The sequence below is a fragment of the Curcuma longa genome, unplaced genomic scaffold (assembly GCF_044706935.1).
Source record: "Curcuma longa cultivar G26 ecotype Majalengka, Jawa Barat unplaced genomic scaffold, ITB_CL_G26_1.1 contig_19166, whole genome shotgun sequence".
NCBI lineage: Eukaryota > Viridiplantae > Streptophyta > Magnoliopsida > Zingiberales > Zingiberaceae > Curcuma > Curcuma longa.
Window position 1 is genome coordinate 39,149 of NW_027431018.1, and position 25,131 is coordinate 64,279.

The 25,131-nt window shown below is 36.2% G+C and overlaps 1 protein-coding gene across 1 annotated transcript in view; it reads right to left on the bottom strand.

Annotated features, from left to right (window-relative positions):
• The window catches only part of LOC141817043 (uncharacterized), a gene marked incomplete at its 5' end in the record, with an annotated part of 84,008 nt that overhangs the window by 17,094 nt on the left and 41,783 nt on the right, over positions 1-25,131 (bottom strand). The window contains 4 exon segments of the mRNA XM_074704740.1: positions 2,212-2,342; positions 2,433-2,579; positions 2,651-2,701; positions 21,102-21,176. Coding sequence (XP_074560841.1) covers positions 2,212-2,342; positions 2,433-2,579; positions 2,651-2,701; positions 21,102-21,176 — 404 coding nt within the window.

Here is a 25,131-nt window from a genome sequence, read left to right on the forward strand (position 1 = left end):
CGAGGAAGTCGGGAGGTGGTGTTCCGGATGCTGGCGGCAGCGAAAGTTGCTCGAGCGAAGGAAGACACGTTGATCTACGTCGCGACGAGGAGGACGCGCGACGAGGGAGGCCTGATCTACGTCGCGATGAGGAAGACACGCAACGAGGTGGTGGAGGAAGAAAAAAAAACTATGGCTCTGATACCATATAAAATAATATGAAATCTTATTTTATTACAAGAGAAAAGCTTCTATTTATACACGAATATAGAGACCTATTCTAGGAGAATTATTTTATAAAAAAGAAAAACATAATATTTATCCCTAAATATTCTAACAAACTCCAATATGTGAAATCTCTTATTCCAAATGTTAGTAGCACTCGAATGCCATAGCTACCTATGAAATCCATCATGAATTTGGCTCCTCTAGCACTTTGCCTCCTTGGGAGTTAGTCCGATGAAACGCAACCTCACTCTGATATCACTTCTGTTACCATTAGATGTGGCTAGAGGGGGTGGAACGACGCTTGCATATTTTGTAATCGTTTGCTCATCTACAAATCAGTACACAACTGAAATAATAGAAACAAAACTCAAAGCAAATATGAAGAGAAGAAATGCAAACCACACAAAGCTTTATGTGATTTGAAATCCTTAGTTCCAACTCCTTAGCCTAAGATCAATAACGTGCATCACTCCACACAACACCACTATGTTTTTTCCCTCACAGATATCTTTTAGAGGTAGAGAAATCTCTTAAAATCATATTCTTGCAAGAAATACAAAAAGATACAAGAACATAAGAAAAAAAGAAATGAAAAAAAATAAACTTTAGAGCAATCACAATCTTGATTTGCTTTGTCTTTGATGGTTTTGGATTGCTTTCTAGAAGCCTTAGAATATAGCAACACTTGCCCAAAGGACCCTATAAACGTTAGGCTCAAAGCCTCCACGAATCCGGTCTTCATCAGCCTCTACACGAAGAACACGTTGCCCAATCGACTAATCAAACACCGACTACTCCACTGTAACACATCAGAATTCAACATTTTACTTGCATCTTTATCCAGATGACAGTTTCTTGTCTTGGCGGCATTAAATAGATATTACCATTCCAATCAATTGGGTTAGTAGACAAATAGAACCTAAATATAAATATTCTATTTGTTTTGTGTTCTACTTGAGTTAACTACTCAGACCCTAAACCCTGAACCTGTCCAAATTATAACTTTATGGTTTTAGATTCACTAGTGGATTAGCTAGAAATCCTAAATCATTTCTATCAGTCGATTGTTGTAGCCCCAAATTCAACCATACCATAACTTTGTGGTTTCAAAATCATCAATTGACTCAATCGATTGGATTATTTTCATCAATAGACTACCACTATGATTCCAACCGTGAAAAGACGTCGTATCTTCAAGCCTTCCTTGTCTACATAGTATAAATCGTCTTCAACTTACCAAGACTTTATCATTGTCTAGTATCGAATTGACCTTATCCTTCTATAACTTCTCATGCCAAGAGACTCTGTCTTTGTGACTTCACTAACCAAGAAGCCTCTATGCTTTCAAACTTCAACTACCTAAAGTTTGATCACCATTGATCTAAGACTTCCACTGCTAAGTATCTAATCCTCAATGACATATCGAAATTTCTCCATGTGTCAGACTTCCGATCCTCATCAACTTGCCTTGACTTTTCATCAATTACCAAACATCATATCTACCTTGAGATGTTTGAACTTTCATTGTCAACTCTTATTGGACTTTCCATTGCCAACACTTATTGAACTTTCATCTGCCAAGTTTCCAATCAAATTAACCCACTTAGACTTTTCCATATCAAGTACCTGATCAACCTTAACTCAGAAGCCCGACTATACCAATAATCTCCCCAACAATCTACGAAACATGTTTTAATAATAAACATATTACTCAAATATCAAAACACATTTCATGATATGGTCATCCACAATCACAAGCCAATTGCATCAGGAACAAGTTCTTAGGAAACATAAGCTTTCATCATGTAGAAGGCGATCAGTTGGAAAACAAGCATAGATAAACAGCAATATTAACATCAAACCAACATAGTTGGAAAACAAGTACGGATCAAGCCAAATAGGTCAATAACTTTCTTGAAAACTAGATGCTCAATTAATAAATAGTTAGGAAAAAAATTTGATAACAAAATACAATCAGCTAGAAAAAAGAGATAAACATCATACTTGACACAGTCTATATTTTCTGCCAAATATAACCTCAAATCCCCAAAACACTTCTCCGCTAGCGATGCAACTTCTGAACCATTATTTTTCATAATCGGCCACAATTTGCATAAAACATGATAAACAAGTAGCTGAAACATCAAAGGATGAGAAACCAAAAGAATCTAATATGATTACAAATGCTACAAAACTTCACAACTTGAATGAAGCAAATACAGTACCTGAGTAAAACCACGCAGACTGTGATGATGTGAGGTTAATAATGGAATTATTGGAGGAAATAATTCATTTAAATGTATTCTTTGGGCAGCAAGGTCACTTTCATGAAGTATCACATTAGCTGCTATAAATACATATGAAGAAAGTGCCTAGACAAAGCAGTCATCCTTTAGTTGATCAGAATTGAGATGAGATTTTTAAGTCATTAGCACTAAATTACCTGTGGCCGCATGTTATAGTTGTGAAAAATAGGAATTAATTGCTCTTCGGCCTGAAACAATTATGACAAATTACCAAATGCACTTAAGTTGCAGCTACAGTTCAAACTTGCAAGAGGGAAAAAAAGGGACGCATAGCATTTTCCCCTTTAATACATGCAAACAACTAGACGTGCAGCCTTGTCAACCAAGAAAATTGCAGATTAGGAAGAAAAGTGAAACTTCTTTGGCAATGATAACAGAATCCAGATATTGCAACTCCAAGTAACTCTACATGCTAGAACATTCAATTCTAGAAATGTGTTCCTCAATTTAAAAGGGAAAATAAATTGATACAGTAACACAATACAAATTGGGCAAATTGCCCAAAGGATGCACATAGGTTTTAGTTTTTTTACTCAAATCATGCACCACAGCTTGTTTTCTTCAGAACAAGCTCCTCCTTTTTATTACATACCCAAGAGACCCCCATCAAAATGGAATTAAATCCTTCTTTATAGTTTTCTTCGAGGTTTGAAACTAAGTAACTTAGACAAATAAAAGTATCATTAATTTTGTAAGACCAAAATCAATAAAAATAAATATTTTGAATTTAAATGGATATTAAGGTGTTATCTCAATATAATGATAATTTTACACTTAATAAGAGTTCTTTTTAACAGAAAATGAGTAGAATATTCTAATTCACAAGGGGCATTAATATATTTCGGGGGTCAAAATGACTTTTTTAGGCATCAAGGTATTTTTACATATACACTTTATGACCTACTATTGTCAAAAAATAAAATAAAATAAAATGATACCATAATTTTGCTCCTTGGACTCCTAGGAAGTCACATCCTAGCTAAATATAAGGTCTTTCCAAGTAGGAGGCGATCAACCCACTACCTACTACCTATGAGGTTGGTGGGCACTTTGGCAGAGGGCAAGGCCAAGGCCATTAATATTAAAATTCAATAAAAATGAAAATTAAATTAAAAATGACTAATATTAATGTATTATATATTGACTCATTAATTTATCAAAATTTGCAAATACGTTATAGAACATCGACAACGACAACTGAGCCCTTATACCACTAAGAGCGGTCAGCTAAATAAGTTATCAAATGATAACTATAAAAACATCAACAATAACAAACAAATCATTATCTCACTAATTGAGGTCTGTATATGGATCCTCCTATTTTACCTTGTTTTATTATTGCTAATCAAATCTCTTTGGTCTCTCTTTCTCGATTAATATATTTTAGATTGCAACCAAAAAATAAAAACCAAAATAAAATATAAAATTCAACAATTCATATTCATCAATCCAAATTGCAAGAAAACGTATCACTAGTTTAGTTAATATCATGTTACATTATGAAAATGTTATAATATCAAAAGATAGATAAAAGTAGTAATGTCACATGCAATAGTGACTTATAAAAAAATAATTTTCCTTATACCTGCCCAGACTGCTAAACAAATTGCCTAAGTCATTTTTAAAATGATCGCCTAACAAGGTTGCCTAGCCACTCGATGAAGCAGTAATAGTGGTGAATTAAACAAAGATGTTGTTTGATAGAAAATTATAGTGGAAAAATTGTATTTCATTGATAGAACATCCTCCTTATATACAAAGATAAATCTCTTAAATCAGAGATGTGGATCACTTAAAATCAAGGATGTGATAAGTATGAGCTAATTACAATCCATTGAGGGAATAGATTACACAAAATAAATCCTACAAAATAGGGATAAAATAATAGGTTGCCGAGTTTGAATTTCCCCTCAAGCTAGGTGATAAATGCTCTCCAAATCCATAATCGAGCTCAGTTCGGTAATGTTGGGTTTGAATAGTGTCTTTGTCAAAAAGTTAGCTGCCTAGTGTTTTGAAGGCACATGGAGGAGCATGATGTCAATCTTCTCACTAATGAAATGTTTGTCAATTTCTACATGTTTGGTACGGTCATGTTGAACTGGATTCTTGGCAATGGCAATAACAATGGCTGACTAATTATCAAACATAATTTGAATTGGATCTCTTATTTTTAGCATAAGTTATGTAAGAATTCGTTGTAACCAAATTCCCTCATAAATACCCAATGTTAGAGCTCAGAATTCAACCTCAACACTACTTCGAGCGACCATTGTTTGTTTTTTACTACACTAAATAACCAAATTTCTCCAAATGAACGTACAATATCCAAAAGTAGATCTTCAATCACTAGGTGAACCTACCCAGTCAGCATCGGTGTAAACCTCCAAGGTTCGTTTGTCTATCTTTCTGAACATGAGTCCTTTTCCTGGGTCCCATTTTAGATATCTCAATATTCGGATTACAGCATCCAAGTGATGGATTTCCCAGAAATTGGCTACCTAGTTGATAGCAAAGCTTATATTTGGATGAGTGTGAGTTAGGTAAATACGTTTGCCTACCAATCGTTGATATCGTCCTTTATCGACTTCCATTTCATCAGTCCGAGACCTTAACTTTAGTATTAGGATCCATAGGTGTATTAACTGGCTTGCATCCGCTCAACCCAATTTCTTGTAGTAGGTCAAGAACACACTTTCTTTGAGACACAAATTCCCTTGTGACTTCTAGCAATTTCCATTCCCAAGAAGTATTTGAGTTGTACCAAATCCTTGATTTTAAACTCCTTAGATAGGAGTGTCTTGAGCCTTTTGATTTCTAGTTCATGGTTTCTTGTGAGGATAATATCATCAACATATACAATTAGTACTAAGATTTTCCTACCTAGAAAATGTTTCACAAATAGCATGTGATCAACTTGAGACTAGGAGTAGCCATCTCTTTTAAGGACTTTAGCAAATCTGTCAAACCAAGCTCTGAGTGATTGTTTGAGTCCATAAAACGCTCTCCTTAGTTTACAGACTTTTCCTTTTGTGCTTTCTGTCTCAAATCCTGTAGGGATATCCATGTAAACTTCTTCCACTAGATCTCCATTTAGAAAGGGATTCTTCACATCTAGTTGAATCAAAGGTCAATCTAAGTTAGCAGCACTAGACAGTAATACCCGAATGGTATTGAATTTTGCAACCGATGCAAATCTCCTGATAGCCAATCTCATAGGACTGGGTGTAACCTTTTGCTACTGGTCGAGCCTTGTATCTATTTATACTTCCATCTAGGTTCTGCTTGACTAAAAAAATCCACTTACACACTACAGTTCTTTTTTCTTGAGGTAGCTCAAATAGTGTCCAAGTCTCATTCTTTTCCAGGGTTGTGTATTCTTCTAGGATTGTCTTGAGCCATTCAGGCACTTTTAAAGCTTCATACACAGAACTAGGAATATTGATCAATGATGTCACGAATGCTTGGTACCCTGAAGATAAACGTGAGTAAGACATAATTGTGCATCGGATGAAGAGTGCAAGATATAATACCTTTTCTATGTGCAATAGGCTGATCCAATGTGGGATATGTCTGTGGAACTAGTTCTCTTAGATCCTGTTACTTTTCAAGTTCAACTTGGCCTCGAATCGACTCATGGTACAGCTGAGTTTCATGCAAAGATGCAAGATGTTTTCTCCTCACATAGACTTTCACTGTGTCATGGGAAGGTGGTATCTTCTTTTGTAGTTCCAAGATAGGTGGCACATGTGATTGTGATAATGATGGAGAGGAAAAAGTTGATGTAGGGTTGCGTGATGATGATGGTAAGATTGAGGAAGGACTCGGTTCAATAAGGGACTTCCAATCTAAATCCCAATGCAGCAATTTAATTTTATGCTCCCCTTGAATTGTGGTATTGGAGTAGTATGGAATGTGTTCAAAGAAGTTGGCATCCATAGAGTGATAAAATTTCTAGGTGACAAAAGAGAAACATTTATAACCCTTTTTGTTGGCTGAATATCCCAAGAAAATGCACTTAAGTGCGCGTGAGTCAAACTTTCTATGATATTGAGAGTGGATGTGGACAAATGCAATACACCCAAAGAGTTTGAGAGAAATGTTGGAGACAAGTCTGCATGTAGGATACAAGTTTTTTAGAATCTAAAATGGAGTGTTGAACTTAAGAACCCTAGAAGGGAGAAGATTAATAAAATAGGTAGTTGTTAGGACTGCTTCCCCCAAAAATTTGGTTGGTGCGTGACCTTAGAAGAGTAAGGAGCGGGCTACCACAAGTATATGATAATTTTTCCATTCAGCTACACCATTTTGTTGGGATGTATCAACACATGAACTTTGTTAGACTATGTCATTGGATTGGATATAGGAGCTAAGGCTGGAATTAAAGAAGACTTTGGCATTATCTATTTTGAAAATTTATAAATCAACCTAGTCTTGATCATGGCATGAAAATTCTGAAAAATTTGTGTGGTCTCAGATTTTTCTTTCATAAGAAAAGTCCAACACAACCTTATGTGATCATCAATGAAAAGTAAGAACCATCTAGAGCCAGTAAGACTTGGATTTTTTAAAGGTCCCCAAATGTCCATATGAATGAGAGACAAAGGTTATGTTGGTTGATATAGACGGGGTGCATAATTGTGTCTGGTATGTTTAGCATACTGACATACAACACACTGAAAGAAATCAAGACTTTTATTGATAAATAATAAAGGGAAAAGATGTTTCAAGTATATGAAATGTGGATGTCCTAATTGATAGTGTCACATCATAAGTTTACTTTCATTATTAGATAGACTACTAGACTTGAAACTATGGATTGACTCACAGTTGAGTTTAACAAACTGTCTAGATGTAGGAGAGGCTTCAAGAAGATAAAGTCCAGCATGAAGTTTAGCACTGTCAATCATCTTCCCGGTGTTCAAGTCCTGAAAAACACAACAATCACCGAAGAACTTAGTTTCACAATTAAGGTCTCAGTTGAGCCTACCAAACGACACAAGATTAAAAGCAAGTCCATGCACATAAAGCACAAAACTAAGAATGATATTGGTAGAAATTTTAACTTCCCGTTCCGACCACTTAGTACAGGTGTCATTTACTAAATGTATCATTATATGTTTATCACATAATGTAAATGTTGAGAATGACATTCTATTAACTATCATATGTTCCGATGCTCCTAAATCAATGATCCAAGAGGACTTGCTTATGTGCATTGCCATAGGATTTCTCGTCGACGAGTTGGAATTTGAACTTTTAGATAGATTATTCTACTAAAATAATTTTTGGAGCATATCCAACTGCTCTTTAGAGAAAGGAGAACTCACAAGTTTTGAATTTTCAACAAACACATGATGTGACTTTGCCTCTCTGTTAGGATAATTGTGAGTGGTGATGGGAAGGAAACTACTTTGTAGAGAAGAAGGCATGATGCGGGACATGCTGAAAGAAGTTCCTATCGTGTCTTGCACTGAAAAATCAGAGTCGGACATGATCTGTTATAGGTGGAGATTGTTAGTACCCCAGTGGAGTTTTGATGAGTGATCAAATAAGTCTGAAATTAAGTTATGTGGTATTTAACATGTGTGTCTAAGTGTACAAAAACTTAGGAGATCACACGTAATATCCAGACGAAGAACCTTGGCAGAAGACACAAGCTAGTGAAAAGGATGACACAGAAAAGGAGTCAATGGACTCAGTGCATCCGAGGTACGAGGAACTGCGGAAGAGTACTCCAATGGAGCAAGAAGGATGCACGGGAACGAGCGAGAAGGGCTCAGTGCATCCAAGGAATGAGAAACTAGGAAGAAGACTACGTAAAGCGACCAAAGTAGAATGCAGAACAGAGGAGGAAAATGGTCATCACGAAGTTAACCATTCCCAACGTTCAGGCGCCCAGATCCATTCCGGGCGCCCTAAAGTCCAAGCGCCTATATCCATTCCGGTCGTCCCAGAGTTCAAGCGCCTGAATACCCAATCCAGATCAGCGCGAGTCATTGCCGCAGCAGATAAGGATGAAGTCCACGTCAACGGAATCCAGGCGCTCGGAGAAGTTCCAGGCGCCTGGATCATGAGAAGTCATCCAGACCCGTTGGCGGACTGTTAACAGAACGGATTGAGATCGACGAATCCAAGCGCCCAAAAGACTTCCAAGTGTCTAGAAGTGCTACGTCCGCACAACGATTAGATCGTGAAGACTATAAATGGACTTTAGCTCGATGTAGAATACACACTCGAATTATCTGTTTCATTCAGTTTATTATTAGTCTACATACAATCGTTGTATGAGGTTTCTCCACCTCCGGATCCATTCCGACGAGGAGACTTTTTGATTAAAGCTTTCATAGTCTTGGACTAACAACCTGAGGGTCATAACCAAGTATATTTAGCGTCTCATAGTTTCTTATGTTATATTTACATTTTAATTAATGTGTCCTTGCTAAAACGTTAGAAAGAGAAAGAGGTCAATTTTACATGCAAGTCAATATTCACTTTTCCTATCTAGCAATAAAAAAAAAAGCTTTCACTGCATCAACAATTGGTATCAAAGCATGATCACCCAAAAGGACTAACCGCCAACTAAACAACTAGATTAGGAAGAATGACCAGAGCAAACATCAGCCCACCAAAGTTCGAGGGCAAATTCACCATCTGGAAGAGAAAAATGAAGATATTTTTTAAAACAAATTTTGAAATTATGTTGTATATTAAAAATGATTTCGAGGATAGAGAAGAACTCGATGAACTACGATGGACCAAGAAGCAAAGAGATGAATTCACAGTCAATGGTAAAGCACAGTTCCATCTCTTAAATGTTTTATCTATTCAGGAACTCAACCGGATAGATCACTACAACTCGGCAAAAGACCTCCAGGAAAAGTTCCTAAAACTTCACGAAGGGACTTCAGAAATAAAACTAGCCAGAAGAGACTTGTTGAGGAATCAACTAACTCATCTCTAATTAGAAAAAGAAGAAAAGGTGGCGCAACTATATGCAAAGCTTAAAGAGTTACTCATCGGCCTCAACAACCTCGGAGAAATAGTGGCAAATCGAGACACTCTTAGATATACATTGAATGCATTTCCAAGAACTTAAGAATGGTCTTCAACAGTGGACATATATTACATCTTGAAGAACTTAAAGGTAAGTACACCAGAAGAATTATTTTCGACATTAGAATTACATGATTCTCGGTGTGTAAGGTTTTAAAACACAGAACTACCACACAACAACATCGCTTTGCATGTAAAGAAGAGTGACTCAAATCCGAACACATCCATAGAAGTGGATGAAGAAGCATACCTTTTAAGAAAAATGAAAAGTTTTTTAAAACTAATAACTTCGATAAGAAACAGACCTCAAGACTACTAAAAAGAAAGGAGAAAAGAAGAGTAAGGTACTTCTAACTGTGATAAAAGTCACATCAAAGACAACTGTCCTAAACTCAAACAGAAGCCCAAAGAAAAAGGGAAAGAAAAATCAAAGACCAAATGCAAGAATCTAAGAGCAACTTGGGACGATTTTACAGAAGACTCAAAAGTCAGAATAAATAACTAGACTTGCATTAATGGCGACGCAAGAAAAAGAGTCAAAAATAGGATCCAGCGACGAAAGCAATAGTGCAGGGGGAGTCTCTGTTGGGATCGTCCCGGTACAATACGCGTGTTCTCACGTTTCGTAACGTACGCAGCGGAAATATACAAATAATTAAAACTAATTATTATCACACACACGCATGCAATACAGGAAATAACATATGTACAAGGCATGGCAGGAAATTAAAAATTTCAGAATAAAATTTATTCTACTTGCATAATTAAAATTTGCAGAATAAAATATTATTCTAAACATGTACCTCGCGATAACGATGTTGTGTCGTGTTGGTATCAATCGAGCGGTCCTCATCGGAGTTCCACCTCTACTAGTTATCCACGCCAAGCTCCCGTCTGGACGGCTTCGGAAGCCACGAGTCACGTCATCATCTTCGGTACTACCCGATGATCGACGACGAACGAATCGAAAGAAGCCTAATTCCGAGAACTACGCAACAACGTTTGTCGAGATCGTTCCGGAACTTTCTAACTCTCATCTGAAATCGTATTCCCGATATAGTTTCGGTGGTCAACAATTGACGACCGATTTAGGACAAACGACCGGAAGTCACTCCGATGATGATGGAAAAGGTTTTCGGCAACGATTTCATAAATCGTTTCAAAAGGAAAATAGAACAGATTTCTTCTTTCCTTGAATAGATTTCTTCTTTCCTCTCCCGTACAACCACGGCCAAAACAGATAATACAATTTTCTCTCCTCTCACACTCGGCCAGAACAAAGGAACCAGCAGATCTCTGGTTTCTCCCTCCGCCACCTCCTGAGAGCCTCACTTCTCCTTCGCAAGAAGTAGAGCCTCTCTTCTCCATCCTACTCTCCCACATGTCATGCACAGAGTACCGGGAGGAGAAAGGAAGAAACGCGATCCACAATCGCGATCGTGCAGAGAAGCGCAACTGCCGAAGCTCAGAGGCGTGGCCAGCCGAAGGCGAGATCGCGGTCGGATAGGCGACATCATGGCTTGGGGCGGCGTCGCGGCTGGTGTCGCCGGTGCGCAGGAGACGTCGCGGAGACGATGCAGGGCAGAAACAGGTGAGGTGCTCGATGGGGAGGATGAACCGAAAACCCCAAGTCTCGATCAGCCGTCTTCACCGTGTGAAGAAGGCGACGTCGCGGGCGCGTCACCAGTCCGCAAGGGACTCGCGAGGATGGGTGGTGTCACAGGTGCGTCGCCGCCGGAGAAGTGGCCGGACAGAGTGCAAGACGTCGGCGCTCACGCAGGGAGGAAGACGATGAACAGGGAATCTCTGTTATTCATCACGATCTCTTAGGAGTTTTTTCTGGTTTTTCATTCCTTTTATTTTGCCGCTGCAGCCCAAAATAATCAAAAGGTAAAAACCCTAGAACCCCACAAAACTAAACCGGTAAATCAAGCCTGAACCGAAAAGCCAACAAAACCCTAAATCAGATTTAGTACTGTAGCGAACCAAATCGAACCGGGTTCAAAACTAACTCGCTTGGTTTACTAACCAAACGAATTCCGATTTGACCCAAACCAGTTTTGTTTGTTTCGTCTTCACAAGACAAAACTTCTCATCACATCCGTTCTACCAAAATCTCTTCCATCATGAACGAAACCAAGTTGGTTCAATTCGGTTCAAAACCGAATCATTTGGTTCAGTAATCAAACGAGTTCTGATTTGAACGAAATCAGTTTCATTCATTTCGCCTTCACAAGAAGAGTTCCATCATTTTGTCCATTGTCTGATTCAACCAGACTTTATTTCTCTCGTTCTGAGAATCTAATTCTTAAACTCGTTTTAAGTCCTTCGAAGAACTTGTAGTGCGTATGACCCAATAGGTTCCTGGCTATGTTGGTCGTCCATAATTAACCATTAATTACGGAACGATCATGAGTGATATCTATTAGTATATCATGATCCCCAATTGATTGATAAATCAACGATTGATTCCAAAACAGTTCTAAACCCTTCAACAGCTATATTGAATCGTGTCTCGTTCCTTTCACCGTCTTATACCCGCTTGGTTCAGGACATGGTCTATGTGTCGGTCCCCACTAGGCTAACTATGTCACACCTAGCCCAAGCTGCTTTCTTGTCCTGTGGATTCAAGTTACTTGTACATGTGTCCAAGAGTCTTATACTCTTGACATGTGATACTTTGGCCAAAGACTTTTAGAAACAATCCTGACAAGCGGTCGCAAGGTATACGTCTCCTTTTCTAAGATGCGGTGAATCCTCTGTAGGTTATTCAAACACCTTCAGGCACTTCGTCTTATACCCAATCATCTCGGGTCCACACCTCCTTGGAGATGCTTGTTTAAGATGTCAAAGTATAAGCCTTCGTGACCAAGGTGACCTGAATACCGCAAGTCAAAGGAAACTCGCACTTAAGCTGCACTGAGATCTTCATTGACATAGATATATCAAACCATATGAAATCTCAAAGCAGGTCACTCTAATAAACTGATTACCTTTAACCAACATCCACGTTTAACTCTCAACATCTAATGTCGACAGCAGTGAGATCTGCTGCTTGGCTAACCAAGAAGTTCAAAACGTGCTAGTCTCGACAGAATCAACGACGTCCATGCTCATTAATTCCTCGACTAGGGATAATTCCAATACGTTCATAATTACATGTGTAGAGATGCTCAGTAGTTGTGATCCAATCACAAATTCTCTCACGCTATGAATCGTATTGCGGACATTCAGTATTTGAGTTTAAGATCCAATCAAACACATATGGAATGTGCACTCAAATAGTAAATTGCTATTTATCTAATAAATAGTATAACCGTAAGGCGATTGCCTTAGGACACCTCTCAAATCTAACAGTCTCAAGTGACGAATCCGAAATGGTAAGTGAGGTACATAACCTACCCTCTGATCAATTATACGATGCAATTAAAATGTTTTCTAGATCATTATGTAAAGTTAAGAAGAAATACATAGATTTAAAACAAACCAATACCAAGCTAGAAATCAAATTAGCTACTTTATGCTCTAAAGATAAAGATGAACTAGAAAAAATAAAGAATGAAAATGCAAAATTAAGGGAACAAATAGAAACTCAAAAATTAGAATTAGAAAAATTTTCCATTTGTTCACATAATTTGAATATCATGTTAAAGAATCAAAGAACAAAATTTCGATAAGGGTCAGAATATAGATAAAATTATCAAAATTTTAGAAAGTACCAAAAAGATTTATTTTTTAAAAAAATATTTAATAAATCCAATAGGTGTGAATCTATTTTAGGTTTCAAAATTAATTTTCACCACCTATATTTTTTTCAACCAAGAAATTTTTTATTTATTTTATAGTTGACTTATTATGCAAAAATAATATTTTGAGCATTCTGTATGAATTTCGTATAAAAATTATTTTTCTATAAACATATTATATGTTTTCTATGAGCATATAAAATTCCAAAATTTTTGAATAATTATATAGTTTTTAATTATCAAATGAAAATCATGTATTTTAAAATTTAAAAATTAATTAAAATATATTTTTTTGGTGAAAATTAATTTTTCATGATTAAGAAAATTTTGATCTTTATCTGGTTAAAAATTTTAGAAATTTTTATGATCTGAATAATTAGTATCACATTTTTTTTACAACCCAATATTTTTGTTATGGTTAAAAGGGAGAGAAATAGAAAATTAAAAAATTAGGCATACATACAAGGGGAGTAGGTATTCAATTATGATTGTTATAATGAATTCAATTATTCAATTATGTTTGTTATAGGTATTAAATTATGCTTGTTAATGCTTTTATTATGTTTATTATCTTTTTTATAATTTCAAAACATAGTTTGACTAATATCAAAAAGGGGAGATTGTTAGTACCCTAGTGGAATTTTGATGAGTGAACAAATAAATCTGAAATGAGGTCGTGTGGTATTTGACACGTATGTCTAAGTGTGCAGAGACTTAAGAGATCACACGTAATATTCAGATGAAGAACCTTGGCAGAAGACGCAAATGAGCGAGAAGGATGGCACGGGAAAGGAGACGACAGACTCAGTGCATCCGAGGTATAAGGACCTGCGGAAGAGTACTCCGGTAGAGCAAGAAGGATGTATGAGAACGAGTCAGAAGGGTTTGATGCATCCAAGGGACGAGAAGCTAGGAAGAAGACTGCGCAAGGTGATCAAACTTTAGTTGACTAGATCCTTGGATGGAACTTAGATACTTGGATGGAAGAAAGTTGTGAAATATTTTTCGTTGACTAGATCCTTGGATGGAACTTAGATGGAAGGAAAGAGGGAGGCAAAGCAATTTCAAACTTTAGTTATTAAAAATATAAATAATCAAAAATAAATTTGAAAATAAAACTTTTTAAAGTTTAGATTTTAACTCCAATGCATACAAAAGTGAATCTCAAACCCAAATTGGATAAATATATATATAGAGAGAGAGAGAGAGGAGAATTAGGGTATGACTGTTCCTTCTCTCATTTCTACCAAAGAAAATGAAGAAAACATTTTCTAACAAAATACTTTCTGTCATTTTATTTCTTTTATGGTTGTCTTCTCTTGTAAAAAATATGCCCTTAAAATCAAATAATAGGCAAGGCATAGATCAGTAAAGAATTTTCCTATGATCAAGTTATTGTGAAGTCTTCTTAGGTCAAATTTTGTAGTTCAATTAGATTTATCAAGTTTAGGTAAAGTAGAAGTTTTGAATGTTGTTTTTAAAATTGGTTACCTCTTTTCCTTCTTCAAATTGAGTTTATATATATTTGATTTGTAACATTTCTGATCACGCAAGGAGCTACTTCCTCTTAATATAATAATACATTAAGTTGCCTTTTAATTTTTGGCCAAAATCCTCTAATAAATATAATGAGTTTGCCAAGGCTTTAAGTTAATATAACAATGCTTGTACAAAGTATCGAATTGATATATGTATTCTTTCACACTTAAGAATGATTGTCTTAGATTTACAAATTTGTTGTGCAGTTCATCTTCAAAGTATAAGAACCATATTTTCTAAAGTTTATGTTTCATTTCAGACTACTATTTAATAGGTTCTCGTCTATATAGTTTTTTATTGAATAAGTTTGAATTTGACAAATTGTGCTTATTCGACTTGTGCAACAGATGTTATGTAATGATGTTAAAGTAATTTTTCATTTCAATTACCCAATAAAAAAATGTATCAGGATCCATCTTCTCCTAAAAATGTAGGTAGATGTTATGTAATGATGTTAAAGTAATTTTTCATTTCAATTACCCAATAAAAAAATGTATCTGGATCCATCTTCTCCTAAAAATGTAGATTTCTATCCTAATATATCTAAGCTTATAATGATTATTATTTTGAGAAATGTATCTTGAATATTCTCTAGACATAGGATAATGTGAAGTGGGTGGGCATGTATATGTATGAAGGATAATATTCCTCAAAGTTATTTGGATGGTTGTCATGATTCTTGTAAAAGAATATTAAAATCTTATTTTATTACAAGGAATAAGCCCCTATTTATACACGAACATATAGACCTATTCTAGGAGAATTATTCTAGAAACCCTAAATATTCTAACACTCCCCCTCAAGCTGGAGAATATAAATCATATGTACCCAGCTTGTTACATATGTAATCAATTCGAGGACCTCTCAGTGACTTGGTGAATATATCTGCTAGTTGATCATGTGAGTTAACAAAACTAGTAGATATTTCACCAGATATGACTTTCTCTCTGACAAAGTGACAGTCGACTTCAATATGCTTTGTTCTTTCATGAAAAACTGGATTCGAGACAATATGCATAGCGGCTTGATTGTCACATATAAGTGACATTTGTGTAACCTCTCCAAATCTTAACTCTTGAAGTAACTGCTTGAGCCATATAAGCTCTTGACTGGCTATGGCCATAGCTCGATATTCTGCCTCTGCATTGGATCTTGCCACAACATTCTGCTTTTTGCTTTTCCAAGAAATAAGGTTATCTCCGACAAATATACAAAAACCAGAAGTAGATTTCCTATCAATGAGAGAACCTGCCCAATCTGCATCAGAATACCCTACGACTCGAGTATGTCCTTTGTCTTCGTACAAAAGACCTTTTCCTGAAGCGCCTTTGATATATCGAATAATGCGAGTCACAACATCTCAATGTTCCTTGCATGGAGAGTTGAGAAACTGACTTACTACACTTACTGCAAATGAGATATCCGAACGAGTAACAGTAAGGTAGTTTAGTCTCCCTACTAATCGCCTATATCGTTCAGGATCTGAAAGAGGCTCCCCCTGATTTGGCATGAGCTTAATATTAAGATCCATGGGGGTGTCAACTGTCTTTGAGTTTAACATGTCTGTTTCTTCTAGAATATCCATTGCATATTTCCTTTAGGATATGATAATCCCATCTTTGGATTGTGCCACTTCTATCCCCAAAAAATATTTGAGTTTGCCGAGATCTTTTGTCTAGAAATGTTTGAAAAGATGTTTCACCTGTGAAATTCCAAGATGATCACTCCCTGTGATAACAATATCATCGACATAAACTATCAAGTAGATGCAACCAGTAAATGAGTGACGATAAAAGACAGAATGGTCAGTCTCACTCCGAATCATGCCAAATTGTTGAATTACAACACTAAAACTACCGAACCATGCTCTGAGAGACTGCTTAAGGCCATATAAAGATTTTCGCAGGCGACATACAAGACCAGAAGACTCCCCCTGAGCAACAAAATACGGAGGTTGCTCCATGTAGACTTCCTCGAGCAGGTCAGCATGTAAGAAAGCATTTTTGATGTCCAACTGATAAAGAGGTCAATGTCGAATTGCAGCAATGAACAGAAATAAGCGCACAGAGGATAGCTTGGCAACAGGAGAAAAAGTGTCCCCATAATCTAAACCATTTGCCATGGTGACAAAGGGTAAATAACCAAAAGTAGAGAGAGAAGAAAAAAGTAATCTATTACCAGTGATATGATCGGTGGACCCGAAATCAAGAACCCAAGAACTCGAAGAGCGAGATATGCCAGCAAAGGAATTACCAGTGAGTGCAACGGCAACAGGGGAATCTATTACTAGTGAAGTTTTTCGATCCTCATACCATTTCAGGAAGTCGTCATAGGAAGGTGGTGGGGTCAGATCTGGTAGTGCTTTGCCACCCTTATGAGGTGGCATGATCAATCTTCTTTTCATCAGCACCTGTCTTCGGCGGCGTTCGAATTGTGCGCTGAGTATTCCTCACTTGTGCAAAGTAAGGTGGCTGATAGATCTCGCCGGAAGCTCCTCAATTTGATTGGTTCAAGTGCTATTTGATGTTTGTTGTTTGTTAGGTGTTGTTTGTTGTTTTGGGTTTGCTGTTTTGGGTTTACTGCTTGCCTTTTTCTGTTTGTTGTTTGCCTTCACGTTCTGTCCACTGCAAGGGATAGCGAAGAGGAGAGAGCTGCTTGCCTTTTTCTGTTTGCTGTTTGCCTTCATGCTTCTGTCCGCTGCAAGGGACAGCGAAGAGGAGAGAGCTGCTGCCGCCTTTGCTCCGTTCAATGCGTGTACAGGAGGACCAAGGAGGCAGCAACGGCGCAGAGGTGTCTGCGTTGGGAGCAGCGGCGTTGCTACGCTGTAGCGTCGTGAGGTTGCGATTGTTCGACGGCGCTGAGAGAGCGAAACCTTCGCGATTTGGAAGGGTTCCGATTCGGAAGGCGAAGTCTTCGCGATGAATCAACGCGCCGGAGAAGAAGATCTGGGCGTCGATTACCTTGTCGTCAACGCGGATGGTCCGAGTGGCGAACTCGGCGCCGATGATGGACTTGGACTCGGGGCTGCGCTAGCGAGCAGAAGAAGACGAAGGCGGCCGTTGTCTCAGCCTTGGCTGCAGTCCGTCAATTGTTTCGACGACGAAGGAGAAGCGGCAGAGGAAGAAAACAGGAGCGTGCGACCACAGGAATAATGGCGTCGTGAGGAAGAAAGCTGCTTTGGCGAACGAGAAAGGCAGAGGGGATGGCGGCTAGGGTTTGGGGGATAAATTTACCCTCGCTCTGATACCATGTAAAAGAATATTAAAATCTTATTTTATTACAAGGAATAAGCCCCTATTTATACACGAACATAGAGACCTATTCTAGGAGAATTATTCTAGAAACCCTAAATATTCTAACAATTCTCATCAATCTTAGCTTATCAACATTTTAATGTTGGTGTTTTTGCAACTTTCATATCTCTCATCTTTCACACAATATTAACATGTCGATCTTAGGTTATTGGTAAGTAATAATGCTTATAAAACAAAAGCAATATACATTAAGGTACAATAAAGGAATTTTTTTCCAATGATGGATGATAACTAATTAAGATAACTTATATGATTTTTTATTTTTTTTACTTTTTGATAGATGATAGTTAAACTAGGGAAAAAGGATAAGGCAAAATTGATATTTTTTAATAATGTGATTATGTACAAGACTTTTTTTCTTTAAATCGCCAATACATCTGACTCACCATTTTTCTATCATTAATTTAGAAGTTGTGTAATTGTCCCATGAGGAGATCTCTTTTCCTTATGCAGGAGTTTAAGGTTCCCTCACGGTCATGGAGTTTGTGAAACAAATTTTTAGCAGTGCTGAAAGGGCCAACCGTAGTTGTTCAAGGAAAAGTCAGCACTGCAGAACAAGTGTTGTCTTTGCATTTGCTTGTGTCTCCTTCGTTTGATTTGCCTATAGCTTCAAGGGTATATGCTCACCAAGGTCATCAATGGGAGGCTTAAATGCAATATCCATAACAATCTAGTTCTCAAACTTTGCCATCAAAAAATATTGCATTCTACATTTCCAATATAAAAAACTTACACCATTAAAATTTGGAGGTCATGTTGTGTTATAGCCTTCTTGAAGTGCCATTTTGAACTTGAAACTTCTAAATAGTGTTCTATCAATGATTGGTCTAATTAGAGCAACCCTAACTCCATCAATGATTGGTTTGATTAGAGCAACCCTAACTCTGATGCTACTTGTTAGCATCGTGTAGCATCTAAAAGGGGGGTTGAATAGACGATTCTCAAAATTCAAAACTCTTTTAAAATCGTTATTGTAAAGGCAAGACTTTAATCACAATTTTAGCAAATCAGAGGAATAAGAAGTTGAATTTTTACCATTTCACTTAGATCACAATTTATCATCAGTCTGTCAGTTGATTGATCCATATTAACATGAGACTTGCTTCTTTAGATCAAGATCAATTCGTTAGTTGATTATTTTGTGTCAGTAGTCGACTAATCTAAATAACCTTCAACTTTTTCTCTACTGACATGGCTTCATTAGACTGTCAATGCCTCCAATCAACTCATATCCCCTATAACAAGTTTACCTTGTAGAAATAAAAGGGCAGCTCGGTGCACGAAGCTCCCGCCATGCGGGGTCCGGGGAAAGGATCCATTGTACGCAGCCTTACCTTGCCTTTGGCAAGAGGCTGTTTCCAGGATTTGAACCCGTGACCTCTAGGTTACATGGCAGCAACCTTACCGTTGCGCCAAGCCTCCCCTTCAAGTTTACCTTGTAGAAATAAAGTTAATAAATTGTTCTTGTTCCAATTCAAACATACCATTCAACTCTTTTTGGCATACAGTTGATGGAACCCAAAACAAACACTTTTTCTATTCCACAAGCAATAAACCAGCGGTAAACCACATTCTCAACGCAACTAATGAGTCAATCGATTCTTCATATTAGCTGATATTGCTTAATCTCAAGCAATCGCGTCAACTTCGACCTAAAACACATGTTCCTTGGTTGAGTTTGCGCCTAAGTAAAAAAATTCTACCTAAAAGCCAAAATACAGTTCTCTCGAACTCTCATCCCACATGTCATCAAGTTGATCCTGCTGCTTTCCTCGAGACCGCCTCAATAAGCCTCCAACCTTCGAATTTTGCTCGATCGGGATTAATTGAACCACATCTCTTTAGACAAGTAGATGATTTTTAATATTTGACAAACCTACCAAGTGATCCATCTCTAGGACTTCCGTCTGCTAAGAGGTTCGATCTCAAAGACTTCTTATCAATCATTCATGCCTCCTTGACTTATCATAACTTGCTAGGATCTCAAAGACTTGCTAGAAGCTCACCTCCGAGAGTTCACCTACCAATCATCTGGTCTTCTTTAACTTGTTGAAACTTCACCTGCTAAAAGCTCACCTCCAAGACTTCACTTGGCACACATCGTGTCATGACTTCAAATTGGCCAAGAGTTCTCTTCGTGGACTTCTATCAACCAAATTGACCAAACTGCAACTCAGTTGATGTGAAGATCCTACAACTATACACTTGAGATAAGTAAACAAATAAGTTTGACAAATCATATCAGTTCTATCTAACTTGAACATTCTATTTGATTCAGCCAAGATTTAGCCAACCACATCAAAATCAACCCAACTTAAGTAATTTCATCAACAACCTCCCCTTTAAGTCAAGCTTCTAGAAGTCGATTGTCCACACAATCTCTCAATTGCACTAAGATGATCTACTCTACTCTATTTTCCTTTTTTCCAAAATATTACATTCCCTCCTTTAAAAACATAATAATTGGATTGTGTATCTATGGAAAAACTAAATCTATATCAGTTTAACCTGTAACATGAATGTACTGACGGATATTAGATACAAAGATATATTTGGTAAATGATATATACCATGCATGAGAGGCTTCCATTATTTGGGATGTAGTGAACTATCTAATTAACCCTGAAATACAGTAACTTGGATTAAAGAACTAGAAATCAAACCATTCTAATAACAGATTAAAATGAGATTATAATTTTCTTGTACTGGTCAGACTATTCAATCAAAATCTTCATTTTACGATGTCAAACTTTTGATATATGTGCTCACAGCCTACACCCCTAAGACTAATTAGGACATTTGAAACATTTTCTTTTTGGTTTAAGAACATTTGAAACTTGTAATAGATATACAAGGGAGGAGTTCCAAGCATATGTGATAAACCTCATAATCAGAATTTCCCGTAGCAATTCCTTATTGAGACTTAGAATACTCACCAAGGATGGAAATTTTAAATAAATTTGTATTGCAAAAGTCTCTAGATACTGTCTTACAGCTGGAAGGTTGTTTCTCTGCAGGAAAAAGAAATACATATTATCAGGTAACATTTCAGGAACCATTGTGTTGAAGCATAAAAAAAGAATATAAACAAATTAGTAAAAGTAACAGAAACAATTTCAATTTTTTGAATTCTGACTCTGATGGGAACTACTATGGATCATCCTTTGTTCCCATAAAAATACAAGCATTGAATTTTTTTTACAGAGTGATAAACCATGCAAAGCATAACCTTTTCAGTTGTCTGTCAGCCTTATAATTGTGACTGTTATAATGTATATGTTCAGTTCTGCATGAGATATTATTTCGCTGCATTTGCTATGTAAGAGTCCTATATGCATTACATATACGTGATATTGTTCATTTTTATTCAGAATAGTACAATTTCATCACTCTTAACTTGGAACCAAATCTGGCAAAATTAAGGCTTCACTTTTTAGGGTTTTCGTTTTTCTAATACCCATGGTTGGAGACTGCATTTGAGGTGATAGCATAGGCCTCCCTGGATCCAATGCCTCTTCTCTCCAAATTTCAACATAATATTCTTTTCCATACTTTTGCCCAAGAAAAATCAGAAGCCAACACTTCCTGAAAAGATCCGTTATTCCTCCCTGTATACTCTTATTTATTACTTTCAAAATCTTTTCACTAGACCACATAGCTCCTTACTCTTCAAATAGGAGAAAGCACCAGAAAAGGAAGAGAAGATAAGGGTTTGATGTTTATTGAAGTTAAGTGGCATGGATATTATGGGATTCTCAAGTGCCAAAAGACAGTCGTGTGTTTTACACTAGCATATGATCCACAGACTCACTCTATAAATAACGAGCAAATCCACTTTGAACAAAAGACATCTGGTCCGTCTACTACTGATTTCTGTGACTATTGCTATGGTTCTAGTGTTCTGAAGTGCTGCAATCAATCCAATGAAGAGTTACATCAGATAATCTGATTTCATTTTGGTAGTTTCTCTCTTGTATTTCATTCTAAACCCTGTAAAAAAGAACTAATTCTTTGTGAGGTTTCTTCCCCTCTAGAAAAAAAAAATCATTTCAATTAATAATTTTGAGTGACTCAACTAACAGTCATAGATAATGGAGTAAGAGCCTAGATCCGAACCATATAAAATATCTAACTTAGCATTGTGTTTATCGTATATCTTTTCCGCTACATTATTTTTGACATTTGAACTGGTAACAAATTTTCAATTTTCACCAAAAGTAGAAAAAGGGAATTTAAATTATAGGCCTAAAATGCACTGTGATCCTAACAACTGACAAAACAAAATTTTAAATTCTTTTTAAAATGGAACTATAGCTCAGCTACAGTTTGGATACACCTCCAGCCTTTGATGCAAAAAAATTTGCTTATTGAAAGTCACCAAAGAAATGCTACATTCAAATAGACTTTCATTGTTAGATAGTTATGATAGATGGATTTGAACCCCATAATCAAGGAAGAAGTCAGAAGAACAAATGAACAAATCTAAGGAAAATCAAAAGTAATAATGTAATAGATTTGTTAATAAATGTTTGCCTCAGTCACTGCACAAAATTGGAGAATATTGAAATGCAAAAGAACTATGGGACAAGATGGTTAATCTCCATGAGAAGATCTCACTAACATAACAACATCAGAATCGGCAATTAACTTATCGGTGCAGGGATATCAAAAGCAGAGTAAACAAACGCAAGTGGTTCAGGAAGTAGAATCAATTCCACAAGCTCTAAAACAACACGATATGGAAGAAGAATCATCTATTTCAAATTGTCAATGATCCGAGGAAAATAAATCAACATTTGATCAACAAGATACCTATTTAAGTATCTCATCTATGACATCAAAAGGTATATTTAAATTTAAAGTGCATATAATGTTTTGGTTGAAGAAAAGTCTTGGCGTAACGGTATAGTTATTGTCATGTGACCTAGTGGTCACAAATTTGAGTTGCAGAAACAACATCTTGCAATGCATGGTAAGACTGCGTATAATACACCCAATGTGATCCAACCCTTCTCCAAAATCTCATATTAGCGGAAGTTTCATGCACCAAACTGCCCTTTTATATAATATGTTTTGCTTGCATGAAAAAGACTAGTATAAATATTGATGTCCTCAAGTAAAGACTAAGCCAAAGAAGAAGAGAAAGAATAATTCAAACCAATGAAGATATCCCAAGATAACAAAAAGTCAAAACACAGATTTGAGAAGATAGTATTTACATTTACATCATATGATTTATATTTGCACTCACATATGGAAAAATCTAGAGAAATAGTCAGATGATTAAAAGAGAAAATAAGTGGCATCATTAGTAGAGTTAACTAATTGCATATGCATGAAAACCAAAACATTTCAAAATCATAACTTAACATGTGGCTAGCCATCAATGGTATGGTTTAGGTTACAAACGAATCCACAAAAGGAAGCCAAAGTACCTTCGTAGTATAGGATTTTTTTTATTACAATGATTCTTAATTTAATGGATTAAGACTGATGACTAGGGAAGCCATCCCAAGAGACTATCTTGTGAATTCAATTGGAACCAACAACTTTTGGGTTCCATAGAATCACATCCATTGAACAGCTTGAGAAATGTCAATAAGGAAAAATGGTTAACTTGACCTTAGTATGACATTTTTTTTTATTATCTTCTAATGTTTTCATATGCATCTTATCTCACTTAATAAAAAAATTACTTAGTTTGTGTACTACAACATCCAGTACGAAAAGTGATATATTAAGATTGTTTTAGAAAATATCTAAAATTGCTTAGTATAAAAAAATCATTGTTTTGGATTTTCAAAGTAAAATAATGTTTTCTAAATAATTGGCATTTAGTTTGTTAAGATTCAGTCGATTGACTCCATGCGTAAACACATTGACTGAATGGTCAATTAGTTGACTGGTCAATTTTCATGTTGGACACTAGTTGATTTGGTGGTCAATTTTTAAATGAATTTTTAAAGCTCAGCTGCTTAAATTATCAAAATTTAATTAACTAAAGCAGAAATAGAGTTGCCTAACTAACACTAGATATAGTCGACTGAGTCAACTACCAAAATATTCAATCAACTGATTGGTCGATAAGACTGCCCTAAACATAAACAAGGTTCATTGTTTCATGAATATTATTTTCTAACCATTCATAGTTGATGCAGTAAACAGAAAAGGTTTTCTAATGTATTCATGATTATCTGAATTTAGAAGTTTGAAATAATTCTATTTTTGGAGAGTTATCTTTTAAGGGGGAAGATTTCTTAAATTTTCTATTTATTTCTATTTTTTCTGATCATTTTTCATGTAAATATACTTTTTCAAAAATTATTATTTTCTTTTCATGTATGTCAAAAGGGTTAATAAAGGGTGAGATGAGAAAGTTAGCTTCTTACTCTTGTGGAAAGAAGAAAAATAAAGGGTAATATTTGGTAATATTTGTTTGAAGTTATTATCTTACCCTTGTTAATGAGGAGGATAGTATTATGGAGGAGAAAATGGTATTCAGCCTTTTAACTTATGTTTTTTTTTTTTGTGCTAACTTAAAGAGTTTGCCAAGCATCAAAAAGGGAAACATTATTAGTGCAATTCGTCCCTAAGAGTCTTGACTTAAGCGGAAGATTATTAATGCAATCATACTTACATTGGATTGGATTGTTTTTAATATGGTTGACAAAACTATTAGAAGAATATTTAAGTGAACATTATTTATATTTTGACAAAACTATTTTATCATGTGGCATTGTGGTCACAGGCTTGAATCGCGGAAACAACCTCTTGCAATGCAGAGTAAGGTTGTATACAATAAACCAATGTAGCTCAACTCTTCGTCGAAATACATATTGGTGGGAGCTTTGTGCACCGAGATGCCCTTTTTATCAAGTGTGTTAACTTGTATCAAGTGTAAAAACACAGGATCTTAACAAGAATTGTGGTTGCAGATGAAAGAAGTCTTAGAAAAGGCAACTTCTA